Source organism: Oryx dammah, unplaced genomic scaffold (assembly GCF_014754425.2).
Source record: "Oryx dammah isolate SB20612 unplaced genomic scaffold, SCBI_Odam_1.1 HiC_scaffold_29, whole genome shotgun sequence".
NCBI lineage: Eukaryota > Metazoa > Chordata > Mammalia > Artiodactyla > Bovidae > Oryx > Oryx dammah.
The window spans coordinates 50833801-50858831 of NW_024070213.1; the positions used below are offsets into that span (position 1 = coordinate 50833801).

General features: G+C 44.3%; 1 protein-coding gene across 1 annotated transcript in view; it reads left to right on the forward strand.

The window, feature by feature from the left end:
* Positions 1–736: 736 nt before the first annotated feature.
* Positions 737–25031, forward strand: part of NT5DC3 (5'-nucleotidase domain containing 3) — a 66426-nt gene continuing 42131 nt past the window's right edge. The window contains exon 1 of the mRNA XM_040234846.1: positions 737–940. Coding sequence (XP_040090780.1) covers positions 739–940 — 202 coding nt within the window. The 5' untranslated portion in view covers positions 737–738. The remainder of the gene's footprint in view (positions 941–25031) is intronic.

Genomic DNA, 25031 nt, shown 5'->3' on the forward strand with positions numbered 1-25031 from the left:
GGGGGGTGGGCACTGCCCTGCCAGGCTATGCAGTGGGGGGGGGGTGTGTGTGCCTGTCAGGCACATCGGCCTACGTGTGGGACCTGGGCCCAGATACTGGCTCCTCGGTGGGACCGGAAGGATCCAAGCCAGGGACGCGGGACCTCCCAGACTCGTCCCCGCAATCCAGGGGAGGTCCAGGCCGTGGAGGTCATTAATGCAGAGTGGTCGCTTCCTGGAGTCAGGACCAGAGGCTCGCTGTCTGTACAGCCAGGGTCGGGGGACAGTCACAGAAGGTGCTGCGGGGTCGGCGTGAGGTGCCGGGATCCCGACTCGTGGTCCAGGGCCAGCAAAGAGTCACTCCATTTCATGTGACCTCGGCTGACGGGACGTTCACGCTGCCGCACAGCCACCTCTGCGCGTCACACGATCAAGAAGTGACTGTAGCATGTTTCGCTCGCGGTCTCGGCTGTCCGGAAGCTGCTGCCCTGCCCGGCGAAATAGGTCCTGCTCCAGGACGCCCCACCCAGGCCCCGCCCCAGCCCGCCCCTCCAGGACTCCGCCCCATCCAGACCCCGCCCTCCAGGACTCCGGCCCGCCCCTTCAGGACTCCGCCCCACCTAGGGCACCGCCCCCGCGGCGGCCGAAGGGCCGGGCCGCGCCGCCACGTGCTCAGACGTAGGGACCGCCCGCCCGCTGGGCAGAGCACAGGCAGAGCACCGGCCCTGGGGCGCCACTCGCGGCCGGGCGGCGGCAGGCATGGCCACGGCGGCGGTAACAGCGGCGGCTCGTGGAGCCGGTGCAAGGGCAGTGACGGCCCTGCGGGATGGCTGCCGGACTGCGGTCCGAGGGCGGTCGCGTGCTGGCCCCGCACGGCCCTTGTGCACAGCACCTGGGACCGCCCCGGACATGAAGCGCTATCTATGGGAGCGCTACCGGGAGGCGAAGAGGAGCACGGAAGGTGAGTGGGGCTGCGGCTCCCGAGCCCTCTGGACGTGTAGGGCCCCTCTCCGCCGGGCTGGGGCGCCAGGTCCCGTCCCACGCGGCCATCCGGGAAGCCGGCACCCTCGGACCCGCGAGGTACGCTGCGGACCGCCAGACCCCCCTCCGCTTCCTCACCCTCGGTCGTCCCCAACCCCAACCGCGGGCGACAACGCCTCTGCAGTGCGATTCCTGGAAACGCGGAAAAATGCACCTGCAGAGAAACTTTACAACTCTTGCCTTTCTCCTGTCGGGAAAGCCTCTTTATACGTTCCTGAGATTTTTTTAGCCAGAATTCCACATCGAAAGCGCTTTGGACCCTCCTGGGGGGTTCCACGGACATCTTTTGGGAGACGGTCACCGCCACGCATCGTTAGGTATTGTTATTAATAAACAGCAATAATAGTAACCGCCGGAGTCCGGCAGGCGGCGGGTTACCCTGGATTCCGGCTGCTGGGCAGGTGCCGAGGGTCCGGAGGCTGGTTTATCTTCCTTCTTTGTTTTAGAGGATAGTGTAAGATTTGCTGTACTTGTAATAAGAGGGGTCCAGGTTGGGAGTGTCCCGAGTTATCTACTAACCTCAGCGAGGAGGGGATTCCAGGGCGTGACCTCTTTGTGGCCAGAAAATGAACAGAAAATGAGCTTGATTTGATTGTTGGTAAGGGAAACAGGGAGGATAGAAAGAGGACCCAGTAGATACTAATATCAGACACATAAATTGTGTCCTGGAATTCTTCCCCATACCTGGGAAGGAGCTGCCACATCCTCTTCCTATAGATAAGAGAGGCCAGACTCAAGTTTAAGAAACCTGGCCAAGGTGCGGTCCTCACCTTGAGTCTGTCTCAGCCCCACACCCATTGTCCTGTTTCCCGCCTGCCTTGCAGTAGCAGCTCATCATTTGGGAACTGGTGTAAAGGGCCAGTGATAATTCATGCGTGCTGCTTTTTCAGCGAGGACTTAAAATAGAAATTTTTGTACTCATATTTTGTGTGTGTGTGTGTGTTGGGGGGGGATGTGTCCTGTTGGAGATGGCAGAGAGAGGCAGAAAATATTTAGTGGAGAGAACATTTTTTAGAATCACATTTTCCATCTTTTGTCTAGAAGTCATGAAAGAACACAAGAGGCTTATTTTCACCAATTGGAATAATTTTCCGAGGGAACTCAAAGTGACCAGAAGTGCAAAATTCTGTGAAATAGGGTTTGTTGTCTTAGTTTTCCTTTGCTCAGAGTTTAATTTTGCATCGATTTTTGAAGTGGTGTGGGTGGCAAGAAGACTGGCTTTTGAGACATTGAGAATTGCAGATCTTAAGTGAAAGGAATATAAAAAGATCATCAAACCTGATGGGTAGGCAAGACTTCTTAATTGAAGTTTTCAGTTGTGATAATTGTATCCTGTGCAGTTGTAAGAATTAATACAGGGAGATCTAGCATAACCTTTAACCTGTTTCTCCCACTGGCAACATTTTGCAAAACAACAGCACAGTATCACAACCAGTATATCGGTATTGATACAACCCACAGATCTTAATCAGAATCTCCTAGTTTTACTCATACTTATTAGTGTGTATTTAGTTCTACACAGTTTTATCACATGCAGGTTCGTGTATTCAGCAGGGGTCAAGATACAGAATAGTTCACTACAAGGTTGCTCCTAGGTTTTGACCGAGACAGGTAAATAAAGCTCCTGTAAATCTTTGTGTACAGGTTTTTGTGTGAACAGATGTTTTCATTTCTCTAAATGCCATTGTTTGGTTGAATGGCAGTTGTGTGTTTTATATGACACTGCTGCTGCTGCTGCTGCTAAGTCACTTCAGTTGTGTCCGACTCTGTGCGACCTCATAGACAGCAGCCCACCAGGCTCCCCCGTCCCTGGGATTCTCCAGGCAAGAACACTGGAGTGGGTTGCCATTTCCTTCTCCAATGCATGAAAGTGAAAAGTGAAAGTGAAGTCGCTCAGTCGTGTCCGACTCTTTGCGACCCCATGGACTGCAGCCTACCAGGCTCCTCTGCCCATGGGATTTTCCAGGCAAGAGTACTGGAGTGGGGTGCCATTGCCTTCTCCGTTATATGACACTACAGGCAAAATTTTTGCCATTCCTATTTTACAGACAAGGTTTGCTGCTGTAGATTGTGACTCTGGGAATGTCACAAAGCTCCAGTTTCCTTATCTGTAAAATGGGGATGGATGCTGGTTGTACCCACATCAGAGGGTTGTGGTGAGGAATGAGTGGGTCCATCATGAAAGGTATTTAGAATAGTGCCCAGTGAATGAAATTCCCTGGCAGCTCAGCTGGTAAAGAATCCACCTGCAGTGCAGGAGACCCCGGTTTGATTCCTGGGTTGGGAAGATCTGCTAGAGAAGGGATAGGCTACCCCTCCAGTATCTTGGGCTTCCCTGGTGGCTCATCTGGTAAAGAATCTGCTTGGGAAAACTGAGGTCAGAGGAAAGGAACTTAACACCAGAGCTAACAAATCTCAAAATCTCAAGCTGACCTACTCCAAACCCCCTGGGATTATCCCACACCAAAGCCCAACTCTGGCCTGAATCTGATCTTTATCATTCAACCCTCCAGCTCTCATTTGCCAGTGAAAGTTGCTCAGTCGTGTCTGACTCTTTGCGACCCCAGGGACTATATAGTCCATGGAATTCTCCAAGCCAGAATACTAGAAGGGGTAGCTGTTGCCTTCTCCAGGGGATCTTCTCAACCCAGGGATTGAACCCAGGTCTCCTGCAAAGCAGGCAGATTCTTTACCAGCTGAGAAGCCCAGGAATACTGGAGTGGGGATAAAGCGAGGATTTTTAGAGTAGGCTTGGCAGACACTCAGGGGATAGTAGCTCTTGTGGCTAGTTAGTAAATAACTCAGCCTTAGTCATGCTTAGTAAACTGTGGAGATGGGGCTAGTAGCACTAGGGTCTATGTCTCCTTTTGCTTAGCGGAGCACCACATGTGGCCTTGAACAAGCCATCTAATCTCTTTAGTCGTCTTTCTGTAGAATGAGGCCCCTGGAGTAAACAATATGTGAGCTTTTTCAGTGTTACAGGTCTGTGAATCAGTATTTGGGGTCCTGTCCTCACCTCCCAGCACGTGCCTACGTGGTCCCTGTCTCGCCATAGAGGACACAGGGACTTTCTTCCTTCACCCTGTCTGGGTCTGCACCACCACTTTAGCTGAAGTCTGTACATGTGCCCAACCTGCGTTCATTCACCAAGTATTTGCATTCACTAGACTTTTATTAAGCAGGTACCAGTGGGCTTAGGGCTTCCCTGGTGGCTCAGAGGTAAAGCCTCTGCCTGCAATGCAGGAGACCTGGGTTTGATCCCTGGGTCAGGAAGATCCCCTGGAGAAGGAAATGGCAACCCACTCCAGTACTCTTGCCTGGAAAATTCCGTGGGCTACAGTCCATGGGGTCGCAAAGAGTCGGACACGTCTGAGCAACTTCACTTTCACTTTTCACTTTCAGTGGGCATAAAAGCTATTGATTTCATAGATGGACATGGCTGAGTGGGAGGGGCCCTTAGGGGCTGAGCACCTGCCGGGGCAAGGGAGAAGGACCTGATTTGCACGGATGGGGAGGTTGGTAAACAGATAAGTGTCGGTCCAGCTTGGGGAAGATGTTAATAAATAACCGGCCCCAGGGGATATGCAGCAAATGCTTGACACTGTGTGGTATAGAAGTAAAGACTCAGAGGAGATACTGATGTTCATACAAAACCTACCCCCTGCCCCCCCATCCCCCCAGTTTACTAGAGGACAAAATTTTATTTTCTCCCTTCCTGATTATTGCTTTCTGGTGTTTGATCTCTTGCCTTAATTGGAACAATCCTTTCAGGTGTCTTCTCTTTGAAGAGACTCCCAGAATGAAGCCTGCTCGGGGAGGAGATGATTTTTACCCTTAGTTTTACTCTTTCTCTCCCATCCTCCAAATTAAAAAAGACTATTGTTTAGATCAGTTTTAGATTTACAGGAAAATTACATGTTTCTGTGAACCCCATGACTATGGGATGGTGATACTGCGATTTTTAAAAATCAGAAATATGGCACAGAGCTTCTAAACCCTTGGAATTTCCTAAGTACCCAGATGGATAAAGGTATCCTTTGTTATATTAATTAGGTGACTTTTGGAGTACTCCTAGGCAACCAAGGAGGGGAGCCTGGTTGCCAGGGGGACCCAGCCCTGTGATTGGAGACTTAGCACTTGTGTCTTCTGGTCCCCCCACTCCTCGGAGAGGGAGAGGGGGCTGGAGATTGAATGGATCACCAGTGGCCAATGATTCAGTCATTGCCCACGTAATAAAGACTCCATAAACGCCTGCATAACGAAGACCCCAAAAGTGTCTCCATAAAAACCCAGAAGGACAGGTTCTGAGGGCTTCTGGGTGGCAAATGTGTCTAAAAGGTTCTGCACCCAATTCAGATGTGCGTTTTCCCCCTGGCCACCAGTTCTTGGACACATCTGAGTGTCCTTCCACACAGATCACTCCTGACACTGCTGGGGAGAGCATCAGACCCTCCAAGTTAAGGGCTCAGTCCTACAGGACTGCCATGGAGATTCATCTGGGGAGAGTGGGACACCCACTGAGGACATGGAAATTCCTCGTGCTCTCTACCAACTTTGCCCTATGCATCTCTTCCATCGGGCTCTGCCTGGGTTGTATCCCTTTACAGTAAACCAGCGATCTACAAAGTAAAAGGTTTCCCCGAGGTCTGTGAGCCACTCTAGTCAATTACTTGAAGCTGAGGAGGTAGTCAGTGGCCCCTCCAGTCTATCGCTGGCCTGTCAGAGGCGCAGGTGACCACCAGCACTGGTGATTGAAGTTGGGCTGGGGTGGTCTTAGTAGGACTGAGCCTTTAACCTGTAGGGTCTGACGCTCTCTGCAGGAGGTGTCAGAAGTGAGTTGTCTTGTAGGACACCCTGTTGTGCCCACGCATTGGTGGCCTGGGGAAGAAACCCACACCTGAGTTGGGTATAAAATGGGTACATTTGTCACAGTTAACCAGTATGGCTCCATGGTCAGTATGTATCAGTGTTAAGCAAAGTCCCTGTTTAGGTGAGAATTCCTTAATGTTTAACCTAGTTTCCTTTTCTCCTCCAGGATCCCATCCAGAATAGCACACTGCATTTACTTATCATGTCTCCTTGAGCCCCTCTTGGCTGTGATAGCGGCTCAGTTTCTCTGTTTACCATGACCTTGACAGTTTTGAGGAATACTGGTCACATACCTTGTAGAATGTCCCTCACTTGGAATTTGTTCCTTTTTTTTTTTTTTTTATAAAACTTGAGATTTCTGGACATGTAATAGTTATGTATCTGAAGTCAAACTCAGCCCGAAGAAAAGGTTCTTTGTTAGGAAAAGAAATGCTAGTTTATTTCCTTTTTGGTTACCTCTAGCAAAAATTTCCTATAGAATTATGGCTCTCATTTGCAGCAAGGGAGAGGGGATTTTGACTCCCAGTGGATGTTTGGCAGTATCAGGAGACATTTCTAATTGTCGCAACTGGGAGAAAGAGGGTGATGTTGGCCCCCGGCTGGGGTTGGGGGGCGGGGAGGGGTAGGGAGGGGTGGAGGCCAGAGATGCTGCTAAACATCCTGCATAGTATAGTACACTCTCCCCCAGGAATCATCAAGCTTCGGGTTTCAGTAGTGCCAGGACTGAGAAACCTTGTCCTAAAATGGTGAAAGTCTGAGAAATCACTGTGTGACTATAATTTAAAGATATGAATAGACTTGTGTGTGATCTGTTATTTTCTGTTATTTATACGTTGTGTCTGACTTCTTTGAACTCAAGCCTGGGCTTCCCTGTGTGCTGATCAGATAATTATCCTGTTCTGTTAGGTACAGGATGGAACGTTCCTGTGCCTTCAAGAGAAGTTACTCCAGCTGTACACTTGGGTAGCCTGGTGGATTTTCCCTCTGCAGAGGTCATCTCAGAGCTTGGTTTTTTAAGAATGTTTGGCTACTTGGCCAGGGCTACGAAGGATATTAAGTTGTGGAAAGAAGTGTGGGGATTAGTACAAAGTATTAGAAGAAGCTCTTCAGTTCAGTTCAGTCGCTCAGTCGTGTCCGACTCTTTGCGACCCCATGAATCGCAGCACCCCAGGCCTCCCTGTCCATCACCAACTCCTGGAATTTACCCAAACTCACGTCCATTGAGTTGGTGATGCCATCCAGCCATCTCATCCTCTGTTGTCCCCTTCTCCTCCTGCCCCTAATCCCTCCCAGCATCAGAGTCTTTTCCAATGAGTCAACTCTTTGCATGAGGTGGCCAAAGTATTGGAGTTTCAGCTTTGGCATCAGTCCTTCCAATGAACACCCAGGACTGATCTCCTTTAGAATCAACTGGTTGGATCTCCTTGCAGTCCAAGGGACTCTCAAGAGTCTTCTCCAGCACTACAGTACAAAAGCATCAATTCTTCAGCGCTCAGCTTTCTTCACAGTCCAACTCTCACATCCATACATGACTACTGGAAAAACCATAGCCTTGACTAAAGGGACCTTTGTTGGCAAAGTAATGTCTCTGCTTTTGAATATGCTATCTAGGTTGGTCATAACTTTCCTTCCAAGGAGTAAGCGTCTTTTAATTTCATGGCTGCAATCACCATCTGCAGTGATTTTTGAAGCCCCCCAAAATAAATAAAGTCTGACACTGTTGCCACTGTTTCCCCATCTACTTCCCATGAAGTGCTGGGACCAGATGCCATGATCTTCGTTTTCTGAATGTTGAGCTTTAAGCCAACTTTTTCACTCTCCTCTTTCACTTTCATCAAGAGGCTTTTTAGTTCCTCTTCACTTTCTGCCATAAAGGTGGTGTCATCTGCATATCTGAGGTTATTGATATTTCTCCTGGCAATCTTGATTCCAGCTTGTGTTTCTTCCAGTCCAGCGTTTCTCATGATGTACTCTGCATAGAAGTTAAATAAGCAGGGTGACCATATACAGCCTTGACGTACTCCTTTTCCTATTTGGAACCAGTCTGTTGTTCCATGTTCAGTTCTAACTGTTGCTTCCTGACCTGCATATAGGTTTCTCAAGAGGCAGGTCAGGTGGTCTGGTATTCCCATCTCTTGAGGAATCTTCCACAGTTTGTTGTGATCCACACAGTCAAAGGGCTTTGGCATAGTCAATAAAGCAGAAATAGATGTTTTTCTGGAACTCTCTTGCTTGTTCGATGATCCAGCGGATGTTGGCAATTTGATCTCTGGTTCCTCTGCCTTTTCTAAAACCAGCTTGAACATCTGGAAGTTCACGGTTCACGTATTGCTGAGGCTTGGCTTGGAGAATTTTGAGCATTACTTTGCTAGCATGTGAGATGAGTGCAACTGTGTGGTAGTTTGAGCATTCTTTGGCATTGCCTTTCTTTGGTATTGAAATGAAAACTGACCTTTTCCAGTCCTGAGGCCACTGCTGAGTTTTCCAAATTTGCTGGCATATTGAGTGCTGCACTTTCACAACATCATCTTTCAGGATTTGAAATAGCTCAACTGGAATTCCATCACCTCCACTAGCTTTGTTCATAGTGATGCTTTCTAAGGCCCACTTGACTTCACATTCCAGGATGTCTGGTTCTAGGTGACTGATTACATCATCATGATTATCTTGGTCATGAAGATCTTTTTTGTACAGTTCTTCTGTGTATTCTTGCCACCTTTTCTTACTATCTTCTGCTTCTGTTAGGTCCATACCATTTATGTCCTTTATCGAGCCCATCTTTGCATGAAATGTTCCCTTGGTATCTCTAATTTTCTTGAAGGGATCTCTAGTTTTTTCCATTCTGTTGTTTTCCTCTATTTGTAAGCTCTTAAAGGGTGTCAAAGGATTTATTCAGAGTTCTTGGTTGATGTTTAGTGAGGACTGCGTGTAGCTCAATGGTGTAACCTTAGTGTATATAGAATAAACACAAAATGCAAATCCTTCCCTGGAGGAACTTCAGTGGGTTAAAGAGATACCTGTAAGATAATTGAAACATTAGGCCAGTGATTCTCAGACTGGGTTCCACCGTCTCCTGAGAGATGTGATTAAAGAAATGTGCAAAATGTATGTTAAAGGAGCTCCTTTACACATAGGCTTATCAGAGCTAGTGAATCAGAGCCTTTAAAATACATGACTCTCCAAGAAGGAGGATGAAGATTTAGTACTTCCCAAGTGAATTTGACTGTAGAACCCCCTTTTTGGAGGAAATGGTCCAAAATAGAGGTTCGAAAGAATACTTTAGAGGTGAAAGGAGATAAAGTACAAAATGGAGATAAAAAGATAACTTCATTGTCAGTCTTCGAAGGTAAGTAGAATTAAACATATTTATTGTTTCAGTAGTTCTCAGACTTGATGGGCATACCATAATCATCTGGGAGCTCGGTTAAAAATGGACATTTCAAGGCTCTAGCCCCAGGTATTCTGATTCAGAAGGTGTGGAGCCAGGGAATCTATATTTTTACAAGCTGGGTTTGGAAACCAATCCTTAGTTGAGCTCTTGAAGACAAACGCAAACACAGACATGCTCTGCGTTTTAAAGTTCTTTTGGATTTTGGCTTTTAGCAGTTTGGTAGACTAGATGTTGTTGACAGTCTCAGAACCCTTTTGGTACAGGATGTTGCTGTTGTTCAGTTGCTCAGTTGTGTCCGACTCTTTGGCGACCCCATGGACTACAGTCTGCCAGGCTCCTCTGTCGATGAGATTTACCAGGCAGGAATACTGGAGTGGGTTGCCATTTCCTTCTCCAGGGGATCTTCCCAACCCAGGGATCGAACCTGTATCTCCTGCTTTGACAGGTGGGTTCTTTACCACTGAGCCGCCAGGGAAGCCCATGGTACGGCACACTTACATGCAAATGAAAAATACAAAGAACATTGTTTGCATGTACAGCTGAGCTCTGAGAAACTGAAGAGAAGTCACAGGGACTAAAGATGAAGATTGATGAGCAGCGCTAAAGGTGTTATGGTCTTGGGAGCACTTGTTGGGGTTTATTGGTTGTGCCTGCTAAGAGGGAGTGCGTATACACACACGTGTACACTGAGATGCCTGTGAATTCTGTCCTGCTGGGAGGACATACACAGTCTGAAACTGTTCAGTAAATCTGGGACCTACAGGGAGCCGCCCTCCATGCGGAGACAATAGGGAACTATGTCAGTCTTGCTTTCTGCTCTACACTTGCTCCTGTGTGGGTGAGGGTGTCCTGAAAGTCTCCCCATGACCTTGTACTCATAGGCTAGTCCTCACATGGGTTTGAGTTTGAATTTATTCTGCTTGGGTGGTCTGCTTGTGTAACCTCAAGATAAGATATTAACTAAAAGTGGTCCCAGGGTGATAGCCTCCTGGAATTCCTGATGGAAGCAAATATAAACTCTTCTGGATGAATAGACCTTCACACCAGGTCCCAAGGAAGAACAAAGGAATTGACTGACCTGTGAGTAAATTTAAACACATATTGACAATACAGAAATCAGTCCAACAGAGAGCAGGAGAAGAGGTGACAGAAACTGAGAAAAAGGAGCAAGTATCATGAAAGATGTTAGTGGACATAATTCCAAATATATCGGTGATCATGATAAACTCAGATGAACAGATCAGATGTGAGAAACACAATCTAGCTAGATGCTGTTTGCAAGAGATCCATTCTGAAAAAAGATGTAGAAGAGGTTCACGTTTAATGAGATGGGAGAAGACATCTTGGGCAAATGTGAACCAAAGAAAACCAGCAAGTGTGACTATCAGACAACTACTGAAATGGCATCGAAAGGAAATAATGTTAACTATGGGAAGAACTGCGAATTACAGTTAACGGACCAAATCTCGCCTCCTGTTTTTGTGTATTATGTTTTATCAGAACACAGCCACACCCATTTGTTTCCATATATGTATCTTTTGGCTCTTTTCCTGCTGCGATATCAGAGTTGTGCAGGTACAACAGAGACTTTATGGCTTCACAGCCCCCAGTGTTTGCTAACTGAGCCTTCAGGGAAAATGTATGTTGACTCCTGAACTAAAGCTGTGCTTATTTATCAATACGGATAAGTCTCCCCAAAATATAAGACTGAGTGAAAAAAACAGCAAGTTGCAGATGAGTACTAATTATAAAAGGTTTGGAAATACATAAGAGATACTTGTAGGGGTACACATGTACGTGGTCAAAGTCTAAACAAATGAAAGAAGGACGATAAGCACCTAATTCAGGGTAGTGGTTACCGCCTTGGCAGGAGGAGAATGCAGTGAGGGCTTAGCGGGTTTATTTCCTAAGCTGCATGGGGGCCTAACAGAAGACAGCTGGAATATCTGTGTGTTCTGCATTCAGTCTGCTGCAGTGTCACAGGTCTGTTAAGCCTCTGGGAAACTGTACTCTAATGAGTGAGTGAAGGAAAAAAGGTAAATCATGTCTTGACGTGGGTTTGATCCCTGGGTCAGGAAGACCCCCTAGAGAAGGGAACGGCCATCCACTCCAGTATTCTCGCCTACAGAATCCCATGGACAGAGGAGCCTGGCGGGCCACAGTCCACGGGGTTGCAAAGAGCTGGACACGACTGAGGGACTGAGCGCAGACAGCACAAGGTGGTTGGGGGACGTGGGTGTGGTTTATTTTTATACCTTTCTTGTATCTTAGAAAAATAGCATGATACAGTTTTTTATTTTTTTATTTTACTTTATTTTACTTTACAATACTGTATTGGTTTTGCCATACATCAACATGAATCTGCCACGGGTGTACACGTGTTCCCAATCCTGGACCCCCCTGCCACCTCCCTCCCCATACCAGCATGATAGAATCTTAAGAAATCTTTTGTTTAGGTGTGTGATACTAATGATCCTTGGCTATAGGAAAAAGTAGCAAAAGGGCTTAAGGGAGAAACGTGTTGCATCATTTTCACATCTTCAGGTAGGAAAGAGTTCCTAAGATAGGAGAGAGCCAGAGGGCCTTCTGGAGGTCATGGAGTCCAGGCCTCTGCTTCGAGAAGAAATCCCTTTTCCATTGCCCTCGCTGGTGGCCACCTGGCATCTGCTCTAGTTTGCCATGTGACCTCAGTGCTGCCAGTATTTATTTTGGATGGCCTGAGTCACAGAGAGTATGTAACTCCAGTTCCCCTTCCATATGATCGCTGCCTAAATGGGAAGATGGTGATCGTGCATCACCCTAGCCCTCCCCTTTGCCTTGATTATCTGGGACACTTGTTCACACATACTCGAGTTTCTCGACATCCCTTGTTGATCCTTGGTCCTGAGCGCAAGAGGCCGCGTGTGGTTTGACTGGAGAGAAGCAATGCATGGCGTATGGAAGGCCCGGATAGTTACTTTCTTCTATTTCCTCTGTGCTTTGATGGAAATTTCATGATAGCTTGCCTAGTGTTTGATCTTTTTATACGGTTAATATTTTTTTTCTAATATTTTCCCTTGAAACAAATGTACTTTTCTTTTGAACAGTTTTTTTAAAATTAAATGACTTTGAAGATTATGTTGTCATTAAATCGTTACTCTATATAATTTTATTTCAAGTACCGTTGCATATAATTTTATATTTGGGACTTTAGGAAGCATGCTGGATATCTATGGAGCCATCAGAATTACAGGTATTACTTACAAAGTAATAAGGTGTAAATTGTGGTGGGAGTAGTATAAATGTCATGTGTATTATTAATTATTCAGATGGTTCGTTCTGTTTGTCATGAATTACTTTTCCCTAGAGATAGTGCAAAATACCTAAATTCATGGAAAAATGAAGGCTTCTTTTGAGATGAATAGATGCAGTAGAAGGACTTCTGAACTGCCCTCCTCTGCAGGCCTGCCCAGCCTCATGTTAAGTTCTTCTCGTCTCTACCCGTCAGCGGGATATTTCCTGGTCTCCCACCTCTGCCTGGGATGTTGCTTACTACAGAGCTTGCGCTTTATTATTATCTTTTAATATTCCCTACACAGTGCCCTGTACAGTGTCTGGCACGTAGCGACTGTGGTGTAAGTGCTGATTGGAAAATTCCTGAGTGCTTAGTAAGTGAGAGAACCAGTTTACAAACATGTTACATTCTGGGTGATCCCATTTATATAAAGTTCTAGAAAACGCAAGCGAATCTGACCAGAAGAAGAATAGCAGGGGACCGAGGGAGCAGTGGGATTCAGAAAGGTGGGGGGAAATGTTTGGGGATGTCGGATATATACTTCTTATCTTTATTTTGATGATGGCGTCATTGCTGTGTATGTGTGTCAAGCCTCATCACACTGTATGCTCTGTGTGCAATTTATTATATTTCATTTGTGACTCAGTAAAGGTATATAATAAAGACAGGGAATTCCCTGGCGGTCTAGTGGTTGGTACTCTCTGCTCCACTGTCAAGGACCCAGGTTCAATCCCTGATCAGGGGACTAACATCTCATAGGCTGCGGGGCCAAAAAAAAAAAAAAGGCTGTATCATAAAGACAGAGAAATAAGGGAAGGACTCTGGTTTAGCCTGGCTTGCGGCAAGTACCCGCCACTCCTGGAGATGGGACCCTAGACGTGGCCCAGCACAAGTTAAGTGTTTTAGTCTGAATAGCTGTGGCTGGAGGGATGGGGCGGAGTCCCAGAAGAGCCCAGAATGTGTGTGTTTAGAGGTAGGGAAGGGACATTTGTTAGCTAAGGGTTAGGGCTTGCTGGGCAGGGAACCCCGCAGAAGTTCACCTTCACGGTGGAAAGGATGCCCAGGACACTGTTTCGTGTTGGCGTCTTTTATTGGGCTGTCGCAGAAGTAAAAGTGATGCGCAACTGAATGGTTAGTGGAGATACTGGAGAAAACAGTTTCTGGCAAAAGATAGTTGTTTTTATTTTTTATTTTATTAAACATTTTTTAACTCGAAGTGTCATTGTTTTACAAGGTTATATTGATTTCTGCTGTGCAAAAAAATGATTCAGTTATACATATATACATTCTTTTTCTAAAATATTCTTTTCCATTATTGTTTATCATAGGATATTTAATACAGTTCCCTGTCCTTACTGCAGGACCTTGTTACTGTAACCATCTGCCAGCCCCAACCTCCCACTCCATCCCTTCCTCCTCGCCGCCCCTCTCTACGCAACCACAGTCTGTTCTCTGTGTGAGTCTGTTTCTGTTTTGTGGATAGCTTTGTTTGTGTTGTATTTTAGGTTCTATGTGTAAGTGATACCATATGGTATTTGTCTCTCTTACTTCACTTAGTAGTCTCTTGTTGCATCCCAGTTGCTGCAAATGGTATTATTTTGTTCTTTTTTATGGCCAAATAGTATTTCTTTACATAGAGGCGCCACATCTTACTCATCCATTCGTCTGTCTGTGGACATTTAGGTTGCCTCCATGTCTTGGCTGTTGTGAATAGTGCTGCTATGAGCAGAGGGTACATGTATCTTTTTGAATTATAGTTTTTGTTTTTTTCTGGATATATGCCCATGAGTGAGTTTGCTGGATCATAAGGTAAATCTTTGTTTAGTTTTCTAAGGAACCTCCATACCGTTTCCCATAGTTACGGCACCAACTTACATTCCCACCAATAGGATAGGAGGGCTCCCTTTTCTCCACACCCTCTCCAGCATTTGTTACTTGTAGACTTTTTGATGATGGTCATTCTGACCAGTGTGAGGTGGTACCTCACTGTAGTTTTGATTTGTATTTCTCCAATATTAGCGATGTTGAGCATCTTTTTACATGCCTGTTGTCCATCTGTGTAGAAATGGTTGTTTTAAAATCTCTGAAGTCTAATAGTATTGTGCTCCTATGAATTGTCTGATTGCAGGTCATACTTGCCATGCAGTTTTATTTCTCTGACTGTAATTATCAACAGTTCAGTTTGGTTGCTCAGTCGTGTCTGACTCTTTGCGACCCTATGGACTGCAGCACGCCAGGCTTCCCTGGAGTTTACTCAAACTCCTGTCCGTTGAGTCGGTGATTCCATCCAACCATCTCATCCTCTGTTGTCCCCTTCTCCTCCTGCCTTCAGTCTTTCCCAGCATCAGGGTCTTTTCAAATGAGTCAGTTCTTCACATCAGGTAGCCAAAGTATCAACAGAAAGTACATTAAGTGAACACATATCAAGCATCATTTGTTGACAGGAAACCATATTCTAAAGATACCTGTGAAACTTCTGTTATGGTCATATTGTTCCCTAACATATTAGTTGCACCAGAACATATTAACATTTTTCAGAGAATGTGAAGTTGTCAGTGGCAGAACTGACTGGCCCTTATCCAAGTCTTACTTGTCAGAAGGAAGTTGTAATGTGGTGGTTTGCTAAGAGAAAATCACCTATCGTGGGGATTGCCTTTTTCTTGTTATTTTTAATTGGCATTTGTAGATGAGAAGTTTAAGTGTTTGTAATTTGGGTATGGAACCTTGAGTTCATTTGTGGAAACATTTGGGGGCGATGTAAATACTGCTTCACGTTAGAAACAAAAAGTCCCTTCACTTTTTAAAATGTGTTTTCAATCTGTATGTATAGTTTTTAAAGAAATTTTGAACCCTTCTTCTCAGTCTGCCTGTGAACGTTAAAAGAATTTGAAGCTGTGTAAAGTAAATACCAACTAATTTGTAATTGATTTTGAATATTTATGAATATTCATGAAATATAGGAGTATTATGAAATATAAACTGAAGTTAATTTTTGAGAAAACAAATATTTAAAATTTGCCCTCACTTTGTTGATGGAGAAGCATAGAGATATGTTGCAAGCAATGAATTATGACCCCAAGCTGGTAATCTTGTTTCATCTTCATTTTCCTGCTGTAAAGTGAGGATAACAACTAATGTCTCATGCTAAGTTGGGGTCCATGTATATGCTTCATACAGTGCCTGTTGTTTAGCTGCTAAGTCATGTCCGACTCTTTTGCCACCCCATGGACTTGGCCTGCTAGGCTCCTCTGTCCATGGGATTCTCTAGGCAAAAATACTGGAGCGGGTTGTCATTTCCCTTCCAGGGGCTGTCCTGACCCAGGGATTGAACCTGGGTCTTCTGCTTGGCAGGCGGATTCTTTACCACTGAGCCACCAGGGAAGTCCATATGGTACCTGGCACGTTGTAACATATGCATTAGATCATCTCTGGATTATTTGTAATACTTAATAAATATATATTCCTATGTCAATAGTTGTAAATACAATGTAAATGTTGTGTAAATAGTGTGAATACAGTGTAAAGGCTATGCAAATAATTTCTGACATGTGACAAATTCAAGTTTTGCTTTTTGGGACTTTCTGGAAGTTTTTCTTTGGGGGATATTTTCTATGTGCATTTGGTTGAATTTGTGAAGGTGGAACCTAAGGATTTGAAAGACTGACTGTAAATGGGGAAAAATGGAGACTTTTCTTCTGTTTTTTGAAGCTCTAAAATTCTCCATGAAAAAAGTTGTTTCTTTTTCCCATTTTGCTTTTTCCTTTTCTTCTTAAGAGACTTCATATCTTTATATTCCTTTTTGTTAAAAATTCTTTTAGGAGACCAGCTTGATGTCTAGGCCATATTCCAAAAAGAAAAAGTAACTAGTTAAAGAAAAATGTCATCTTAATGTCTCTGTGATTGTGGATTTTGCATTACCAAAAAATTGAACTTCAAGGATTTTCAAATGCATTTCAGCTTTTCTCTTTGAACATTTTCGTGTTGCCATGTTTGGTTTCTGAGTTCGGGTATCTGAAATGTGTATGTTTGGGCCGCCAAGTAGAGTGTGTTTTCTTCCAAGTTTTGCTTTTTAATATAACTGCAGTGAAATCTTTCATATAAATCTTTGTCAGTATCTCTGAATATGTCCTTAGCATGCATTCCTAGAAGGAGAGTTACTAGGTCAAAGGGTATGAATATTTTTGAAAGGCTCTTGGTACTTATCACCAACCTTCTTTCCAGAAAGGTCGAACCAGCTTATATCCTTAAACAGCGAGGAGTGAGGCTACCTAGTCTTAGCACCAATACCCACTTTGTGTTCTCTCATTAAAAACAAAAAAACCCCACATACAAATAACAACAGCAGCAGCAACAGAAATACCACTGCAGTCTTATCAGAGAAAAGTTGCATCCTAGTTTTGTTTCTTAACCAAGTAACACATGCTTATTTTAGAAAAAAAATGTTGAAGTAAAGACACTAAAACCATTTGTAATCCCTTTTCAGAGAGAGCAGCTTATAACTCTCCAATTGTTTTAATTTGCTCTTTAAAACTTAATTGGAATGGTTGAGCATTTATGTTTATAAGCCATTTAATTTCCATTAAAAAAATTTATTTTTAATTGAAGCATAATTGCTTTACAGTTTGGTTTGTTTTCTGCTATGCACCAGCATGAATTAGCCATGGGTATACATATGTCTCCTCCCCCTTGGACCTCCCCCCCACCTCCCCCCCTCTGCCACCCTTGTAGACTGTAACAGAGTCCTGATTTGAGTTTCCTGAGTCATATAGCAGATTTCCACTGACTGTCTATTTTACGTGTGTTAATGTATACGCTTCCATGCGGCTCTCTCCATTTGTCTTACCCTCTCCTTCCTCCCCACGGCCCATGTCCATAAGTCTGTTCTTTATGTCTGCATTTCCATAATTTCCCTTCCTGTAAGAGAGAGACTCTTATCTTTCTATTGTTTGGATTTGTATGACTTCTTTTTACCCTAAGGATGTTAGTCTTTTGCTGTTTGTCTTTTTGTCTAATATAACCCTTCCCTGTTTTTGACACCCAGATGTTTAAAATTTTTATACTGTAAATCTGTTGATATTTTTCTTTTGTGATTTATTCTATTGCTTTTATATTGGGAAGTTATATTCTGTTCTTAGATGAAATAAATAGTAATCCATATATTTTCCCTATCTTTTTAATGGTTAAAAAAACCATAACTGACTCACATGGTGTTAGTTTCACAGCATAGCATGAAAAAGAATCTTACTTAACATCCTTCCCGTACAGCATAGCAGTGTTTGTTTAGTTAGGCAAAGAGAGAGAATATTATTCAAGCTGGTATTCAGTTACAGTATGTTCTGGAAAACACAGATTAGTAGATGGTCCGTCTTGTTGAAAATAGGGCATATGAAGGAGGATTTCAGATTGGGAAGACGGATAAAAGTCTAAGTGGGGACTGCCTTTGATGCCACGTTAAAAGTTGAAATTTGTAGGCAGTAAGAAGTTTGAGAACCTGAATATCCTTGAAATGAACCTTTAGTTAGGAGTCCTTCAGCTATAAGCAATATTAAAAAAAAAGCCTGGGTCAAACTGATTTAATTACAAGGGAAACTTGGAAAGATATTTTGTGGGTTGGTTCAGCTTCAAGTGTGACTTGTTCCAAGTTCAGACAATGTGGTCGGGTGGCTTCTGTCTCTTGACCTTGCTTTCTTCCCCACTGGCCTCTTTTTTAGGTTCCTAGAGGTGACCTCCTCATATCTCCAGATTTATATCCTCTTAGGTCCATGTTTGGGGAAAACGAATGTTTCCTTCTTGAAATTCCCTTATAGATCCAGAAATTTCCTTGATTGGACTCAGTTGGCTCCCTGTGGCTTTAGGGTACACAGGAAGATGTTTGGCCAGAGGGTGTTCTGTGGCTGTCCCAGATGAATCCATGTTGGTAGCTCTGGGGTTCTCTTTGACCAGGTCTGGATCACGTGTTTCCTCTTAGAAACAGAACCTCCCCAGGACCACACAGTCTGAATGCTGGGCTTGGGGTAGTTTCTCAGGAAAATTGAGCATACTGGAGAAATAGGTGTGTCAGTCAGGTTACGCTTAGTCGTGCTGCAGTGACCGGTGACGCCGGAAATCTCTGTGGCTTAATATAGGCAGCTATAGCCACAGTTTATTTCTCTCTCCTGCACTGTTCTCTGGAGCCTCAGGCTCCTCTCCAGGGCAGTTGTGCTCCATGTGGTGACCTCGCCTGCCGGGCTTGTCGGTCTCCTCCATCCCCTGCTGTATGTGTTGTGGAAGCCTCGCGCATGATTCTGTAATAGATAGGGGGCGGGAGGGAGTGTGCCATGGTCTGGAAGCAATGTGTCTTATGTCTGCCTGCAGCCTGTTGGCCAGAGCAGAAGTTGGTGGCCAGAATAAGGGGTGAAGAGAGGGTTGTAATCCCCAAGTGCCTGGAAGGAGAGAATGTGAGTGAGCACGAGGTGGCCCAGCCACACCAGGTGGCACAGGAGGCCAGGCACCCTGTCACTGCCCAGCACAGGCTCCCTTGAGGACCTCAGTTGGTTGAGCTCATCCCTTATGCCCCTCCTCCTGATTTTATCTGACTTGTTCCTGGGACGATGCTGAGAACAGGGAATGGGTCCCTGCAGAGCTTCCCAGGGTTGTGTCCCCAAGGGCTGAGGGACAGTCATATTGCCTTTCTGAGGACATCATGAGTATTTCTTGACATGACTCAGGCCATAGATTTCTACTCAGCACTGTCCCCATGCGCTGCTCGTTAGACTGGAGACCTTTTAAGAATTTCTGAACATCACAGGGTTCAGAAAAGTGCCATCACGAAGTACTTGGCAAAGATTGTATTTCCCAAACTTAGATATTTATACAGTTTAACAATATTTCCTTAAATAGGTGGAATATGTCTGACTTCTGTACCTAAGTTGTGATTTCATTCATTTTCTCTGTCAGTAGTAAAGATAAAATTAAGGCAAGGAAGGAATTCTTCTGTGGTGATCTTATAAACGAGAAAGCCAGGACCCCAAACAACAGAAAATGCTGCAGCGGCTGTGGCAGACAGTATGATGGTTCCTCAGAAAATTATAATCCAGTTTACCATATGCCAGCAATTCCACTTCTGGATATATACCCTCAAGAAGTGAAAGCAGGGGCTCAAAGAGATATTTGTCCACACACATGCCTAGCAGCGTTATTCACAATAGCCAATGGGTGGAAGCAGTCTAAATGTCCTTCAGTGGGTGAATGAATAAACAAAATGTGGATAGACATAAACTGGAATATTACCTAGGCTTAAAAAGGAGTAAACTTCTGACCCCTGCCCCAACATGAATGAATCTTGAAGATATTATGCTAAATAAAATAAGGCAGCCCCAGAAGACAGCTGCTCTATGATTCTACTTATATGAGTCACATTCCTAGGGACAGAATGTAGAACGGTGATTACCAGGGGCTGGGGGAGGAAGAATGGGGAGTTAGTGTTGAGGGGGTGTGGAGTTTCAGTTTTGCAAGATGAAAGAGTTCTGGAGGTGGGTGGTGGTGATGTGGATCACCTTAGTGCCACTGTGCTGTACACTGAAATGGTTAAAATTGTAAATTTTATGTTATGCTTTTTTTTTTTTTTTACCACCATAAAAATAAGCAAAGACAGAGTCTCAGAAAGCTTGCAGATGACTCCTGTAGGTGGTCCACTGGATGTCCCAGTGCTCCATGGGATCAGCAAGTGGGGAACCCGTGAGTGTGCAGGGGTTGCCCAGCTTGCTGCTTTGCCCGAGGAAAGGCGGTCACCTCCCGGTTCAGGGTGGCTGCCTTGGAACTTGGCTATGGTTGGGACTTTGGGCAGAGTGACAGAACTGTCTCTCCACATCTTTGTCCTCATTGTGGCATCTTGCTGTCATCATCCATTGAGTGCAAAGGAAATTTGCTCTCTTAATTCGTACCCACTTTTGTCTCTGCTTTGGGCAAGTACATAACTGACTAGTCAAGGGCCCTTCTGTTTATATTTGGAGTCCACAGTTTAGACAGACTGTTTCTCTCTGTCTGAGTGGTTGGCATTCTTTTCTTTTGCCTTGTAATGACTTGCATTAATTCTTAGCACTTTCTTGAAGTGGTTGCATGGGGTGTTGAGCTCCTTTTAAGCTACTGGTGTTTCTGGTGTTTATTTCAAGTGATGACTAATTAAACACGCACACTTTCTGGTGATGTTCATGTGATGGATACACTGTGGGCTTTCCCGCCAGTGGAGAACTCATTCCTGGGCAGCCCCTGGAGATGTGCTGTCTGTCAGCACCGTGTTCCAACATAGTCGTGTTTCCTTGAGGACCTCACATACACTTCTCAGGTAGCAGAAAGGGAAAGAGGCTTTCCTGCCAGCACCAGTTCTAAATAGAAACTTCTAATGGCAGCAGGCTGTGAGAACTTCCCTTGGAAAGGTCATTTGTGAAAGAGGAGCTTTTGGTCATTCTGTGAGTGATCCTGTTTCACTGACTTCGTTCGGACAGTGCCATGCAGTCCTATTCGGAAAGTGACATCCTGGGCGGTGACCTGTTGATAATGTGAGGCCAGATGCTCTTCAGTGTTGGATGCTGAAGAGCCACTGGCTTCTCCCTTCCTCAGGACTAGTTCCTGTGAACTGTCTGCCTTCAAGTTTCTTAAAATGTGTTCCCTATCTTCAGATGAATCTTATATGTAAAAAAGAAAAACAAGACCAAGGTTATTATCTCATTGATTTTGACAAAAGAAACTAATGAAGAAATGAAATCATTGGTGAATCTTGACTGTGATTTTCAGTAGACTCAGTCATATCTAGTTGTCACTGGGAGAGAAATTCATTCCTTCATTTGCCGTCTTTGGCGTGGATGTGCTGTGTGGGGATGTGAAGGCTTGGTTTTAAAGTTAGTGTAATGTGGCATCTTACTTGGTGACCATGAACAGGCTTCAGGGTCAGGCTCCCTGAAGTTTTCCACAAGGTTTGTGTTTTTCTGAGGGGAGAGAATTCAACGGGTTCTGTTAGGTTCTCAAAGGGATCCAACCCCGCAGGTGTTAAAGAGCCTTCTGAAATGCTCAGAATATGTCATTGTGGCTCATATGGGCCCCTAATTAAGAGTTGTCACCCTGTGAAAGTAAGTACTTTTTGGATATTTCAGGTGGCTCTTTAGAAGTGGATAATGTGAGAAAAAAGTGAGCAGAGGGAAGGAGGGAACACTGTAGACTCTATGGTAAGCTTTAAAATGAAGAAAAGTTGACTCTATTTTATTTAGAAAATAAATACTTGCTTCTCAAATGCTTGTTGACTCCCCTAATTTTGCAGAAGAGCATCAAGAGTGTAGATTCTGAAGCCAGACTTCCCAGGTTCAAATCCTACCTCTGCCATTTAGTGGCTGTGTGTCCTTCAGTAAATTGTATAATTTCTGTGTGTCACTAATGTTTTCATACATCAGATAGGGATGATAGAGCTTTTGCTTGCTAAGGTTGTCATAAGGATTAAATGAGGTGATACAAAGTGCTTCTGAGTATGTAATACATGGTAAGAAAGAAAAAGAAAGTTAAGTCACTAATCATGTCCAACTCTTTGTGATCTCTTGGACTGTAGCCCGCCAGGCACCTCTATTCTTGGGATCCTCCAGGCAAGAATATTGGAGTGAGTTGCCATCACCTTCTCCAAGGAATCTTCCCAACCCAGGGATCGAACCCAGGTTTCCTGCATTGCAGGCAGATTCTTTGCCATCTGAGCTACCAGGGAAGCCCCTAATACGTGGTTAAGATCTTAATAAATATAAGACCTTAATAAGTATTAGCCCTTACGATGGAGTCAGAGGTGGTTCTTATTAATGTAAAGAGTAGTAGAATACACACAGTTCAATTTCATTCATAAGATGTGGACAGTTCACTTTCTGTGTGTATGTGTTGGTGGTTTTGTACCTATTTCCATGACGGCACCTGTCTTCAGCATTTGTCTATTGATGAACTGCTTCAGGTAAATTTTTGGTGCACAAGCACTGTAAAAAGTGAGAGAATGCTGTCCCATATCCTTTTAGCAAAATGGGATGGTCTGTGTTCTTGTCACAGAATGTTGCATGAGGAGGTTCTTTGTGTTAAATGACTACTTGTGAAATGACAGGATGACAATATCATATTTCCCTGTCTTTAAAAATATAGTATGCAGCCCCTGATCCTAAATTTCACCTGGGATGTGGTTATTGAAAACTCATAGTCTGTTTCACTTATGTGATTAATTTCTCTATTGTTACTAGACTCTAGAGAGTTGCTTTTTATATCTTTGTGTTCATCTTTTGACTCATCTGATAATTGTGAAATGCCTTCTTCTGACAGGTTTATGCTTTTTGCCACTCTGGGTGGAAAATAGAATTCCACACAGTGAATTCTCATCTGTGTTTCATGAACGCTAAGGAAATGATTGCAAAAGATGTTATCTTCAGACTTCTTTGATATACTTTCCTGAAAATGATGCGATACTTTAGGCAGGGCTATGAGGAAATTGAAGGGTGATGTTGTAGTGATAATTTATTTTACTTTTGCAATATCTTGGCCAAGTTCCTGTCATTCTCTTGCTTTCTTGTGTATGTGCACGCTCAGTTGCTCAGTTGTGTCTGACACTGCGACCCCATGGATGGGCCCTCAGGCTCCTCTGTCCATGGAATTTTCCAGTCTAGAATACTGGGGTGGGTTGCCATTTATTTCTCCAGGGGATCTTCCCAACCCAGGGATCGAATGCATGTCTTCTGCATTGGCATGCAGATTAAAAATCATGATTGGGAATAATTGAGAGATAATGACTGTGTGGATCACAATAAACCGTGGAAAATTCTGAAAGAGATGGGAATACCAGACCACTTGACCTGCCTCTTGAGAAACCTATATGCAGGTCAGGAAGCAACAGTTACGACTGGACATGGAACAACAGACTGATTCCAAATAGGAAAAGGAGTACGTCAAGGCTGTATATTGTCACCCAGCTTATTTAACTTATATGCAGAGTACATCATGAGAAACGCTAGGCTGAAAGAAGCACAAGCTGGAATCAAGATTGCCGGGAGAAATATCAATAACCTCAGATATGCAGATGACACCACCCTTATGGCAGAAAGTGAAGAAGAACTAAAGAGCCTCTTGATGAAAGTGAGGAGAGTGAAAAAGTTGGCTTAAAGCTCAACATTCAGAAAACGAAGATCATAGCATCTGGTCCCATCACTTCACGGGAAATAGATGGAGAAACAGTGGAAACAGTGTCAGACTTTATTTTTTGGGGCTCCAAAATCACAGCAGATGATGATTGCAGCCATGAAATTAAAAGACGCTTACTCCTTGGAAGAAAAGTTATGACCAACCTAGATAGCATATTGAAAAGCAGAGACATTACTTTGCCAACAAAGGTCCGTCTAGTCAAGGCTATGGTTTCTCCAGTGGTCATGTATGGAGGTGAGAGTTGGACTGTGAAGAAAGCTGAGTGCCGAAGAATTGATGCTTTTGAACGGTGGTGTTGGAGAAGACTTTTGAGAGTCCCTTGAACTGCAAGGAGATCCAACCAGTCCATTCTGAAGGAGATCAGCCCTGGGATTTCTTTGGAGGGAATGATGCTGAAGCTGAAGCTCCAGTACTTTGGCTACCTCATGTGAAGAGTTGACTCATTGGAAAAGACTCTGATGCTGGGAGGGATTGGGGGCAGGAGGAGAAGGGGACGACAGAGGATGAGATGGCTGGATGGCATCACTGACTCGATGGACATGAGTCTGAGTGAACTCCAGGAGTTGGTGATGGACACGGAGCCCTGGCGTGCTGTGATTCATTTTGTCGCAAAGAGTTGGACATGACTGAGTGACTGAACTGAACTGAACTGAATTTTGAAATAGGCTTTCCAGGTGGCTCACTTGTAAGGAATCCTCCTGTTAGTGCAGGAGACACAAGTTCAATCTCTGGGTCGGGAAGATCCCCTAGAGAAGGAAATGGCAACCCACTCCAGTATTCTTGCCTGGAAAATCCCATGGACAAAGAAGCCTGCCATATAGTCCAGGATGTTGCAAAGAGTCAGACATGACTAAGCGACTGAGTACACACCCAGCCACACCTCCCAGCCCCTACTCACAGTGGTGAAATGATTCCTGCAATGGTAAGATGGCAAAATATTTCAAGATGTTGGAAAATAAAATCACTGACCTCCCATTATTGCATCTTAGATTTTTAAAAGGGTGTGGTGAACTCATGAAAGTTGTATAGTAAGATGAGCTTTTGAAAAATCTGCAAGAAAGAATACAAGTCATGAAATAACAATCTTACAAATAGAACTGCTTAAAACAGGAACTCGAGACTAACATTGAATCCAGGGAACTCTGATGGTATCCCGGGGTTAATTACATGTCTGATAATCTATCTGGAGGAAATCACCAGAAAGGCAAAGGTGAACATCTGAAGGTACTTATTACTGTGGGTTGTTTTTTTTTTTGCTTTTGTTTTATTTCTTAAATAGGAAAAGTCATA